Raw genomic sequence first — 13,572 nt, 5'->3', positions numbered from 1 at the left:
GAGCAATTTCACAAAAGATTTGTGTCTGTTGTTTAGTTCATAATGTACACATGATCCATTTACTGTTGTTACAGAATTTCAATTATTCTGTTTACTGTCATGTGTAATGATTTCATTCTGTCAAACCATTAGGATACATCAGGACACATGCCACACCCTGTTAAACCATTAGGATACATCAGGACACACCACGCTCACACATACTAAGAGATTAGAAGAACGCGCAGTACTATTAAACACACGGATGTCTACCTTAGACAGTTAGACTATCCCACACTCATCCGAGCGTTTAGGAAAAAACCCCGAGAGACACGAGCACCGAGGCAGGGGCTTGAACGCTCGCGGGCGTGCGCCACACTTGGGCGCACAACCACCGCGCCGAACGCGCGTTCTCTTACTATATTTAGTTTTTGACCAACTGTGAACTATGATGAATGCGACATCTATATGTTGAGAAACGCATGCATGTTTAGCATGAGAGTCGGAAGAATCGCGTTCGTTCGTCGACTTTGACGCGACCATATATACATTATAAACTATATGTGATTAAGAAGTAGTGTCTTGTGTTGTCAAGGAAACATTTCGATCTAGCATCAACAGCGATCAATACGACACGTTACTTTTTTATCTGAATTTTTCATATGTACTTTACCTTACAAGGCACAGTATTCTAGTTCAGCATTTTCTCTACCTTGTGACAGGATGAACCCGGACCCGGCTAACATCTGCTCTCTGAGATTCTTGATTGCCTGATATCTCTCCTCATCATGACAAAATTTTAGCATTCCATTGCTACATCCTTCTGCCCAGTCTCCCTCCAATTCTTCATCCATGTCCTGAAAGCTTTGCTCTAAACCGCACGAATTGGTGCCATCCATTCCTCTATCTGAAAATGATTCATGCCTTGATGCACTTATCTGCCTGCCTTTTGAGGAAGGAGTGTAGCTCCAGGTGCAGGTCTTGCTGTTTCTGTCGACGTTCAGCTCAATTGAGTGCATGTCACTGCCTTCTGAGGCGTCGTCTTCGCTGTCATCGCTGAACTCCCCACCATTACTATCAGCAACCGCATCAGCTGCAGCGGCGCCATTTTCAGATGCGTGGGACGACTGCATTGGATCACTTGCTGGTTCCTGCTCTTTCTTAGTATCCAGATACGCTTGGAGCTCGTCGCGCAGTTGATTGACGGCTGCATTTTTCTCCTCAAACTGAAACCGTGCTTCCAACAGCTTCATTTGAACTCTTTGTTCACGCCACTCATCCGCAAGCTGAAGCATCTCACGCTCTTTCTGAAGCTCTTCTTGTGCCTTCTCGGTTTCCCTCTTCAGTGCCTCCACCTCCGCCTTGTCCTCATCGATGCTTCTGATGAGCTCGCTGCAGATCTTCTCCACTCGTCCTTTAGATTTCCTCTCCCTTTCGAGCTCTTTCATCGCTGCCTGCAACGAGCCCTCGGTGTTAGCTAAGGCAATGCTTAGCTTCTTGTTTGTCCTCTCTGCTCTTTTCCTTGACTTCTTCTCACTGTCCAGCTCTGAAACTATGAACTGGAGAGCATTTGCTACTTTCTCCTTCTGTTTGACCTTCCAAGATTCCATTTCTTCTGTAAGTTGCTTTTTTAAGCCCTCGATTTTGTCGGCATCTGATTTTTGTTCCCTGATAAGCCTTCTCACATGAGCACGAGCAACGTCAAGCTCAGGACGCAGTGCAGAAATGAGCGAGGCAATTGATGGATTCAGTTCTCCAGGTCCCCAGATGTGGTCTAGTACTTTGACCAGTTCTTTAGATGCAATCAAGCTGTTGTACAGATCCTGTAGGTTGGCTGTTCTCTTCTCAGGATATCTTGAAACATCGTCTTGAGAGCATGTACCTACCTGAAATAGATTAATAAAGCTTAGTAACTTGAACTGACAATAGAAGAAATAAATGTACTCATACGGAATGAAAAATTCAGCAGGACCTTTTCCCTAGCCCACCAACTAGTGAATATCATTTCACAATGTTTAGACTGTTAAGGAAACAAGTAATAAATCTTCTTTGAGTATTTTTTTTAAACAAAATATTAGCAGCCATTTCGGGCCTGAAATTTCTGTGTGAGATAGCCCTGGTTAACAGGTACATTGATCCCTTCAAGCTCTCACTAGCTATTTTAAGCCTCAAAATCAATTTATTCTGTAAAGCTTTCTTAGTTTTTTAAAGCCACAGAGACTCTCATGTTAGATGAACAGATTGATACTGTACATTACCTAAAATTGATATACCAGTATTATTTCTCCTTAAGTAGTATTTGTACTTGAGAATATCCCTTATAAAAAGGCAAAAGCGGCAGGATTGAAACTGAGGCCCTAGCACACAAAAAGAAAAGGACAAAACTAAATCTGAAACACATGCAGGCCACATAGTCATAGAGCTCTGAGGCTATCCTGGTTCTCACTTATAATTGTTTTGATTGAAAATTAGCTTGAACCAACCTTACAACCATCCAATTTGCCTTCTCAAGGTTTCAAGATTGTACAACTTATAATCGATATTTTTTATGTCCCATACATCTAAAAAGCTACAAACTGCTCAATAACTAATCCTCCCTAACAGCCTAAACATGAAGAAAGTATCATTGAGTCATTTCATCGGTAGAATAAACAATTAAGCTGGTACAAGCGTAGCTCATAGCCTGTTGCAGAAGTGGGCAAGATGCATGTGCATATCAAAATGCTTCCTTAGAGATGCGCCTCACATTCCATCTGCTTTCATGTTTACAGAATCAACTTGCACTTAAAGGTGTGCCACGTTGAATTAGGCGTCAAAAGTTTTCGCCTTTCTGAAGTAAAACAATTCTTTTTTTATGCAACTAGGCCGGTGTTGTTTAAATCTGTAAGTAGCTTCAGAACTTAGTAGCCCGCACCTATGCAGTGCACTATTCAGATAACAAATGGCAAGTTGTCACAGAAATGCTTCCTTTAGACTTGGAGTCTTGGAGAAGCACATTTCTGGAAACCATCTTGTGTAGTGTGTACTACATAGGAACAAAGTGTAAAAAGTTATCACCTTTCTCAAGTGAGAAATTCCATATTCTTAAAAGTAGCTGGTTCATTAAGCATCATCAGTAGCTCGAGAACTTTTCTTTTTGAGATCGTAGCTTGAGAACTCAGAGCCTATTCAGACACTTCAACCTTTATAATTTTGGTGAAATTAGTGAATATTTGCAGCTAGTCACTTCAATACAGAATGAACTAAGAAACTAGCTTTGGAACTCAGCTAAGCAGTCCTTCGACTTCATTTGCTGTTCAACCTAAAGCAACCATATCACAACATGATGTAGACTAACATAATGCACACAAGTTTTCATTAATTTTCTGTCAGCCATTTTTGCATTGAAGTTTTAAATTACAACTGAACTGAACTTACTGTGATTTTGGAAATTGTAATAGCACTACAATACCAACCCTCCCATGCAGATTCATCAGACACAGACACGACCGAGTGCACAAACCACGAAAGAAAAAAAGAAAAAAAAACACTTCAATGGCACAAGCACAACGACAAACATAGCTCTAATCCAATAGTATAATTTCTGATTTTCTTTACCTCCATCGCGCTGTCGTTGCTCATCATATCCGCCGGAAAGAACCGGCCATGGCCATTGCGCCGGCTTCCCTTCCCGTCAGCCTCCAAAATCTTGCTGCGACTTCTTGAGCTCTTGGACACATAAATCACAAGACTAATTGATCAACCACAAAACGGCACAAATCACACAACCAAACCGCCAATTTGCGCAGCTGACATCAACAGTGAATCCACCACTCACCTCCGTCGACGCGCCGCTCCAAGGAACCAAGCTCCGGCGCGCAGCCGCCGCTGCATCCCCGTCCAGCAGCGCGTCCTTGTCCATCTGCCAGAACGCGCCGACGAGCCTCCTCGCTGCCGCCGACGCCGACGGTCGCGTCCCGTCGGCGAGGCGGTTGCCGCCACGGCAATGCCGGCTCCTGGACGACTCCGACATGTCCCCGCCCGAGCGCGGCGACGCGCCACGGCCGCCCCCGCCTCCGCTAGTCCAAAGCCGCGGCAGCAGCACCGCGGGCCTCCTGGAGCGCAGCCTCCTCCCCGCCGCCGGGTCCGACGCGCCGGACGACGACAGTGCGCGCCGCTTCCGGATCTTGGCCAGCCTCACCGCAGCAGCCTCGTCGTCCGCGTCGCGCCTCGGCATTGCGAGCCTGCAAGATTCTTGCCTGCGCCTCCTGCTCACCAAGCAAAGCCGAGGAGAGCAATGTGGTTTGTGTCAGTGCTCGGTCTCACCGGTCACAGATGCGGTCAGGAAGAAGAAGGAGAGGTGCTCATGATGAGAAGACCGTCACATCAAACCGATCAAAGGGGAAAGAGAAATGCAAAAGCAAAAGAGAAAAGGGATGGAATCGATGCAGCTTTAAAAGAAGGAATAAGAAGAAGCGGCAAGAACTGGCGAGCAAAAGGGGATGTGATGAGCGACCGTCACACCTTTATTAAGCACAGGAGACTATTGGGATTTGGGAAACCAAGATTCTTCCCCCCACCTCTCCTTTGAACAGAGGAACGATCGAACGACTAGCAAAGCAGCATAACCCCCCTCGAAAATGCGCGAAAAAGAACCCAAAAATCGCAGTGGGGATGCTGCAGATAAATGTGCTCGATTCGCAAGCTGAAAATGGCAAACAAAGAAAAAAGAAAAGGAAACAGCTTTCGCAGAAACCGAGGAACGCACAGTTCCAAGGACCCAAGAAGCAAGAGAAGAGATAGATGTCTACAGCAATGTGGAGCACCACCCCAAAGAACGGCAGCACCACTGAGCAAGAACCTCGAGATCGCAGAGAAAAAGCAAGAGAAAACGAACCAAAAGCTAGAAGAAGCAGCAGCAGCCAAGAGCTAGCAAGCATGGAAGAGGAGGTGAGCTGAGCCCTGAGTGGCGTACCCATTGATGAGCCTGGCCTGTCGCGCCTGTCCGCCTGTCACCCAGAGCTCGCTCGCTCGCTCGATCGATCAGCTTCAGCTGCCGAGTGGTGCCAACGCCATCATGAGTAGATCGGCAGGCTTTGCCAAAGCACCGCACGAGTGGGGGGGGGGGGGAGGAGACAGGGATGATGGGCGAGTATTGTGTCAGTGCGACGGGGCGTGCTGGGTACCGCGTACGCGTGCGTGTATGTGTCGATCTGCTCGAGGAGCAGGCAGCGCGAGTGAGCTGTCCGGGGTGGTGCCGCGCATGATTGGAGCCTGTGGGTTACCGGTGGCAGAGGAAAAATCTAAAATTAGATAATATACTGGAGTGTATTAGTCGAAATAGATAATATGTTATTGTATTTATAAATTTAATATTTGTATTTAATGTTTTATTTATAAACATAAATTTTTGGTATATTATACGTTGAAAAGCTCATATTCGATATACTATGTACCGAATACGGTATTATAGTATATCACCGTGTGCTGAATATGGGCTACAGTACCGTATTCGACACACAGTGAGCTAAATGTGACCTTTGCATGCCGTACAGTCACGTCAACTCACGTTGCGGTCGCATGGTAGGCAAATACTATATGCTATATTCGGCACATGGTGTGCCGAATATGATCGGGCCTGTGATTTTTCGACGTACTGTGTATCGAAATTTAATTTTTGATAAATAATTAAATTTCGATACACAGTTACGAAAGCGCGAATGAATTCTCTCCACTGAAAGCGCGAATGAATTCTCTTTTGTTTTTTCAATGTTACCATGGGCAACGTTTTGTCATTTTGCGACACTCTTGAAGTAAGCAATGCAAGCTACCCTGCCACATTTTGTTTTTTTTATCTATCAGAGTTACTGATGCCACTGTTACGTTTTGGATACCCGACGTTGGACCGAATTTTCTATGCTAAGAGTATTCAAGAGTACGACAATTTCATGATTCAAAAAGAAAAAGGAAATAATAGGCTCATGGAAGTTATGTTTCTCATGAGGTCAGTGTTCTCTCTAGTTACAATCTACACTGTAAGCTGGAGAAGTGTATGTTTGTGTGTGAATAGAGACTGGCAGTGCATGCACATAATTATCCATACCACCAACATGTAGCCACAGATGATCCTAGATCTCTACCATTCTCCCCTGTCCCCTTCTTCAATTCATTGTATTTTTTTTCTACATATACTTTTATTCCAATGGAACATCTCCATGTTCTATGGGGCCAGCGGTAGTTGAAGCTTGCCGATGGTTCAGATGAATCATGAAAGAAACGAATTTTTTTCTGTAACGAGTTAGGGACGAAGAGAACGCCCAACGATGTTGATTCTTAGACAGGCGTACTTCCAGCACATGCAGTAATCTGTATTCTGTAGCACGGGTCACCAATCGCAATTGCAAATAGTAACTGAGGAATGTTCAGAGTTCACATGGCAATAAGACCATATCTGGGATAAAGCCAGGGGAAGTAAATACCATGGCTAACCTGAAGAGGCAAGCAGTTGCAAGAGTAGCAAAGCAAACAAGTTTCAGAAATGAGTTGTAGGTATTAATCTCGCAAAATGCATGTTGCAAGCAGTAGGATCAATGTTAAAGGGTGAAATTAGGATGAGTAACTATGAAATGGACACAAGATAAGAAGGCTGTAATCTTAACAAAATAGCAAAAAATGTTGCAAAACCAAATAGAATATTGCTGCAACGTACAAGAACATGATTCATATAATACATCTGCTGTCAAACATAAAGGGTGTAAATCGAAAAGACTCATTGCTGGAAAGTGCAGCACAGTCTAAGCAACATTTGCCAGCACAAAGGGACAGCTGGAAATAAATATTTACAATGCCATGTCAAGAAAAAATCACAGCATGGATCAAATAGGCTAGATAGGACAAGTCGGTACATGAGGGAAACTTGCTATCTAGACCTGAACATGCTATTGATTTGATGGACCCACAAGCACACTCGCACATGATCAATCGCCAAAGGAAGGGAAATAACATCATAAATGCTGTACAAGGCGAAGCAATACCAGTGGTCCTTCCCTATCGGCCATTCTCAGGCGGTATGGTTGTCTTACTCACTATGCCTTTGCTAAAATAGTCTGCGATGACAGAAAAGCCATCTTTCGAACCCCTCAACTGCCTGAAAAATAGATCATGGTCCCTAGCATTTTGTTCTAGCTTCTGCTTTGCCTCCATAACAGATCTATATTCAGTTGCGCATTCCGGGCATTCTTTCTCATTGTCCCCAAGGCAGCGAAGGTGGAATGAGTGCATGCACATGAAATGGACAGCGGGAAGATCAAGGGTGAAAGTGCACGCTGTACACTTGCTAAGTTGAAAAACCTTCGCGTTTGTCTTGAGATCTTCTATCTCCCTTTTCATCAATTCCGTCTCCTCCTGTAATAACAAAAAGGTATGGTTTCCTCATATGTTCGTTATGTCAATCATTGTAAACTAATTCTTGCTACTAAGTATCAAATATCTGCTCTCAAATCTTGCTGCATCTGAGAAAGCTTACGCCAATTATTCTTTTACACAAGACTTAAAAAAACTTGTATACTTGTGCAACTGAGATTCCTGATATAGTCTAACGTGATATGTTATAGGACTCAATTTACATTTATTGAAAGGACAATTCAATTCAAGTGAGGCTCTGATGTTGGTAATTGTCCACTTCAAGCATTTCATTGTTAGCATGGAAGCAAAATTAATCAGATACTCAGATTTCAATGTCATACTCCCAAAATAAAGGCCATAATGGCTATCATTGTTAACCCCGAACTATGTGTTTGACATGAGAATCATTTAAATTCAGAATCATACCACCTCCGCTCTTTTTTACTTGTCGTTAAGACATCGACACGGTCTTCAATACATATGTTTTAGCATTACTTTTGATAATTATTTCTTAGTGAAATTTGTACATATAATCATATGAAAAATACTTTTCATGGCGAATCCACTCATATCATTTACATATGTCGAATCCTAGCATTTTTGTGTGTATTAATGGTCAAAAAATTTGAAGTTTGACTGCATGCATTCTAAAACAGCATCTATTTGAGAACGGAGTTAGTATTTTAGTGTCTAGAAACAAAACCAATGACAATTTCCTAAAGTAAGCATGGTCATTTATTTAATCATATTATGATGTATGACTAAAGAAATGTCAAGTACTAGAACCAACTTAACTAATATTCCCATGGGGCATGGTATGCAATAAGAGAATCATAGAAAATTAGTGAACTGGGACTGGTCTAATACACAGCCCTTTCCTAGCAAATGAAAACCCAGTTTGTATTGAAATTTGGTGTTTAGGTACATCCATATTCATCATGTGTAAAGCACCTGGTGGTAAACTGAGAGTAGCTGCTGAATGCTGTGCTACCTCCAGCTACAAAGTTCAGTATATCAAGAATACAGGGTACGGGGTAATTTACGAGAACTACTTTTGAGGTCATCATCTCAATAACAGCTTCAAATAATTTGTTAGTGCAAACAGCCGAACACCAATTTCCCAAGTACTTTTGAATTGATCCTGATTTCTAATATATCTAAAAGAAAATAGAGGATCTTGCTTTCATCTTATATTTGTAACTAACCAAAGCTATAATAATGCTTTCTACTAAATATCGTAAAAGGTACTGGGAACAGCAAAGGGTGATAAATGTTGCAGAACATTCCACAGATAAATTACTAACCTGGTACTTGTCAATAGATTTTCTATCATCTTCAATCAGTTTTGATTCTTGTTCAAGTTTGCGAGCAATGTAATCCTTGACAACTGAGAGCGTCAAGCATGGGTTTTTCGATAGTGTCTGTAGCACAACTATGGGAGATACAACATCCTCCTTCTCAATGTAAGTCAAGACCTCTTTAACTTCTTTAGAGCAATCCTCCCCGAGCTCACCAAAATATTTCAACAGATCACCCCAGAGAGATGGATCACCTCCTTGAGATGAGTCCCCCAGCTTCTTACAGCATGCAATTAAACCTTCATGATCATGAGCTTGCTTGTAACAACTAATAACTTCTTTGTAAAGTTTTAGTTTCTCATAAAGAAAGAGCAATCCATCTTTGAACGCATTTGTATTACAAATTATAAGAGCAAGATCAACATCATACAAAGGATCTTCCATCCCAGATGTCCAAGCAGACTTCAGCAATGCAAGCCCTTTCCTCTGCTTATCAGCAATGTTCTTTGCCATTTTGGTATCTTCTTTTCCAAGATCCGCTATTTCCCTTGTGCCTGATTTATAACCATTTGCGGTTTCTTTACCTTTTGTTTCTTTGATATTGTGATTTTCAAAGCCATTTTCTTGTGAGATAGATGGGAAGCTTAAATCATTTGATATATAAAGTTCCAGAAGGGTGTTATGAATTTCTGTTTGAGCAGGTGAGTGCTTGACTGCTTTGACATAATTTTCTAGAAATCCCATCAGATATTGTGGGCTGTGCACAAATATATTCACAAAGTCCATTGGTGAAGGTATCGTAAGCAAGTGCATGCTATTTGAACCTCTTCTCGTCATTGGATCTCCACCATCAGTACAGAGCCTTAACAGTATTTCAACTGTTTCAGCAGGTCTATGCTCCACAAGAATTTTCCCATATTCTTTTACAGTAAGACCTGCTTGATTTGCTTCCAGGCCAGATATATATTGCAGTGCCTCATCATATCTACCAAGATCCTCAAGTAAAATCTTCAAATACAACTCATGCCTCCCGGCCTTTTTCGCCACAAACATAGCATGTTCATGATATCCAGCTGCACGACATACTCTAATGGCAGTTTCCACATCAAACTTGATTTCACCTACCCCGTCTTCATCTTTGATAAAATGGTTAAGTTTCTCCACATCCTTCAATTTGGTATAGCAGTTCAACAGAAGGGTGGTGTGGTCTTTGGATGCTAACCCTCTATCATGTAACTTCTCTAAATAATTTGTCAGGTTGTAGATACGCTTCGCATCAAGAAACTTTTGTATAACATATGACGGTTCAAGATGACCAATAGTGTGAATATACTGGGACATAGCCTCATCATATTCCTGTTTTCCATACAGATGGTCACCATATTTCCGCAGCACCTCAGCAGTCGAAGCAGGATCTGCCTGCTGACTTTGAACAAGATTGATGGCAACTGTATATAGATTTTTCTTGAACAACATATCAAGCTTACTTTCCATGTCCTTCTCTCCAATGCAAACAATCTTTTTATCGCTCATTATGAGAATAATATAACCCCACTCAGTGACCAAGTGTGAAACATCCCCCACAGGCATGCTATGTGCAATCAGCCGATTCTTAAGATCATAAACGTTAAGAGAGTTCTTCTGGGTCCTCTGATCTTCAATAATGCAAAGTAAATAGCCTCGAAACCAACCTACAAACTTTTTCTCACCATCAAAGGCCCAGCAAGGGCCTCTACCATCAACTTCAAAGAAATAAACAGCTTCAGGTCTACCAACAATCAGATCCTGCTTGGATGAATACGAAATACATAAGGTTTGCAGTTCAATAAATTACAATCCTAATAGCAAATGTTTGCAAATAACACAAGCATAACCATAATAATCAAGTAAATGAGTAAGAAATTAACCAATTGCCCGAATCTATAAAAGCAGCTAACATTTCCTATGTTTGTATTGCATACGTTGTCCTGTGGACTAACCCACTTGGTTGGCATCTGTAATTTACTGGGTAGAAATCTGGTGTATTAAGAGTTTTTTTAGTAACAAGGTAGAAGATGCGCTGAAACTATAATATACTAAGGGCCTATATGGTCAATGTGCACACATTACCTCACAAGGGTGGCAAATCACACGGTTTACGGAAAATAATACAATCACCACAACTGCCACAACCTTTTGCAGGTCCCAGCAAATGTGAGGCTGAAAGGCTGAAACAAACTAGCCAAACATTTCCTGCTACCTACACTTCAGTATGGTCATGAACTGCATAATAGCCTGATTAAATTTCTTCAAGTCAACAAAACCAATCAAACAAATCCTAAAGCACACAGAACTGCCAACAAATTTATGAACATGGAAAGCCATCCTTACCATACGGTCACTCATTGCCACAGCATTGGTCTGACAACCAATCTGATCAAGTGTTTGCCTCCTCGGTGGTTGTACATGCAGGCTGAACAAGGATACAGAACTAGGAGTTACAGCAAAGAGCTGATGCGCTTGCCCTTCAACTCGGAAACCAAGACCAGTAATAGGTAAACTAGTGCTGCCATCTGCTTCAACTTGCAACTTGAAGCGTGTAATACGCTCACGTGCAATGTCACCTTTGATGCAATAAATGAAACCATTGTCCAACCCAATGGCAATCAACAGTATAGGTGGCGCTTCTTCAAGAACCATAAATGATGTAATCTGCAGAACTCAGAAAAATATGCCAATCACATATGCATCATATATACATGTTTTCTTAATAGAAGATCATATAAAACACAATCCATGGGGATCAAAATAAAAAAAATAGAGAATTTACCTTTGCCTGAGGGAATTGGTCAGTGAAGATCCGCAAAATTTGAACACAGAACGGACTTGCTGTACTTGATCCCTCTTCTTGTACTTTATCAAGGTCGAATACTTTAAGACAGATTGCTGATGACTGTGAAGATGCCTGATCATCATCTCCAACCGTGACTAGAACATTTTTTTGCTGATCATACAGAACAATAATTTGTTAAGTATAATGTCTAGCTGTGGCTGTCATGAGAAAAGTAGGACAACATGAATAAAAAGGTTCACAGAAAAGGTCAAAATGCAATAGGAACAGTAACAGGTAATACATAGATAGCAACTTGCAAATGATCCATGCTATTGGCACCCCTACTGAACTGAACTTTATTTTCCTCCAAGAATAGGGCGCTGGATAGGCCTAAATAAACAAAATCCTTGGACCTTGATCCTAGACCTTGACAAACTCAACTAATTCAACAATATTATTGCCGTACTTTACAAAAGAAATTTCTGCCATTGGTTCAGAACACTGCCACAGTGCGAGACTTATCAGCCCATCTGAGATTGTCAAATCTTGCGTCAGCTGCTCGTACTTAGCAGCTGATTTCAAGTAGTAACAAGAAAAATGCCATCTTTGTTTCTTATGCCCCCTAATTACACATGATCCAGTAGTAGACTACACTAACTAGTACTCTTAGAAGAAATCTATCGAAAAACTCGACAATTTTGCGAAGTGATAAAAAAATCCCGTAGCTTCAGATGCGTTTCCTGAGTTTGAGCGTGCGTACCTTGAGCTGCTGGAGGAAGAGGACGGAGGAGGCGTGTGCCTGGAAGCCGTAGGAGAGGCGGAACCCGCGGTCGAGGAGCCCCACGGTGCCGTCGTCGCACCCCACCGCGGCGCGGCCGCGGCCGCCGGAGCAGCAGGTCACGCGGCCTGCGATCTCGGCCGGCACGGCGGCCCCAGCGCCGCCACGGCCGGCCGCCTTCTCCTCGAAGAACTCGAACTTGCGCCACTGGTACATGCTGGGCCCACGGCCCCGGCAAGGCGGCGGATCGGGCGCCGGCAAGGCGAGCGGCTCAGGCGGGATCGGGCTCGGCGGTGGAGGGGGGAGAGAGGGAGGAAACGGCGGTCTGATGCGACTCGACTGGTTGCATATGCGCGCGGCGTGCGACCGGAAGAGTTTGGGGTCGGACCCGAATGTCCGAGAAAACAAATTTTATGAGACCGTCTAGAAAGATGTTTATAACAACTTATTTATATCATCTATTTTATAATATAATAACTGTTGAATTGTTATTAAGGACTCCTGATGGTCCTTTGGCTCAAACAGCTCGGTCTTTAGAAGGCTCAACCTACTAAAAGCTTTGGTCTCTCGAAGTTTCCGTCTCTCGAAGCCCCAACCTTCCGAAGTCATATCTCCCGAAAGCTCAGCTTCCTAAAAGCTCATCCTCTCGAAGCCTCCGCCTCCTGAAGTCCCGACCTTCCGAAGTTCTGCCTCTCGAAGACTCAGCCTCTCAAAGGCTCGGTCTTCTGAAGTCTCGGCCTCCCGAAGCCCCAGTCTTCCGGAGTTTCGCCTCCCGAACGCTCAGCCTCCCAAAAGCTCGATCTCCCAAAGCCTCGGTCTCACGCTGCTTGGGTTGGCTTTCCGGAGTGGGTGAGTCATCAGGCCTCAGGAAAGATCTGTCAGAGGGGAAGCATCAGTCGTATTTTGCCTGCAAGGAGGTGATCGGCATTAAATACCTAAGCTAGTGGACTCCGCTCTGACACCCCTGACAGTGCGGCATCGGGCCGCAGTTGGCGACCAGCTCACCCCCTTTTTGGGGGCAGACACCACGATAATTACCATGGTAGATATTTATCTCCCAGATAGGGTAGAAAGCAGTTATCCAGGATAAGACCCAGTAAATCGGTCGGATCCTAGATATTTGTATATTATGATAACTTGTACGTCAAGCTGCGCACAACCCTATAAATAGGAGCCATGGTCGTTTGGGCCAAGGGGATGGGTAAAAAACAGCGAAAAAGACACAGAGGTGAAAATACACCAAGTCACGTTGTGATACTTCTCCGAGAGCGATCTATTTTTTCTACCATCAATACATTCGTGGTGTTCCTTGCTCTTAAATT

The 13,572-nt window shown here is 43.1% G+C and overlaps 2 protein-coding genes across 2 annotated transcripts; both read right to left on the bottom strand.

Moving 5' to 3' along the window:
- Positions 1-517: 517 nt before the first annotated feature.
- Positions 518-5,133, bottom strand: LOC133887630 (uncharacterized). The gene is made up of 4 exons (XM_062327580.1): positions 4,934-5,133; positions 3,797-4,226; positions 3,577-3,687; positions 518-1,865 (listed from the first exon to the last, which is right to left on the bottom strand). Exons 2-4 carry the CDS (start codon positions 4,193-4,195, stop codon positions 654-656), a joined length of 1,722 nt encoding a protein of 573 aa, XP_062183564.1. The 5' UTR covers positions 4,196-4,226; positions 4,934-5,133; the 3' UTR covers positions 518-653.
- A 1,500-nt stretch (positions 5,134-6,633) lies between these two features.
- LOC133888173 (vacuolar protein-sorting-associated protein 11 homolog) lies at positions 6,634-12,598 on the bottom strand. The gene is made up of 5 exons (XM_062328324.1): positions 12,233-12,598; positions 11,470-11,643; positions 11,031-11,351; positions 8,667-10,445; positions 6,634-7,362 (listed from the first exon to the last, which is right to left on the bottom strand). The coding sequence occupies exons 1-5, from the start codon at positions 12,464-12,466 to the stop codon at positions 7,006-7,008; spliced, it is 2,865 nt and encodes a 954-aa protein (XP_062184308.1). The 5' UTR covers positions 12,467-12,598; the 3' UTR covers positions 6,634-7,005.
- Between the last annotated feature and the right edge of the window lie 974 nt (positions 12,599-13,572).

This window comes from Phragmites australis, chromosome 13 (assembly GCF_958298935.1).
Source record: "Phragmites australis chromosome 13, lpPhrAust1.1, whole genome shotgun sequence".
In the NCBI taxonomy this organism is placed as follows: Eukaryota; Viridiplantae; Streptophyta; class Magnoliopsida; order Poales; family Poaceae; genus Phragmites; species Phragmites australis.
The sequence above is the reverse complement of the archived record's forward strand: the minus strand, read 5'-3'. Positions and strand labels throughout refer to the sequence as shown.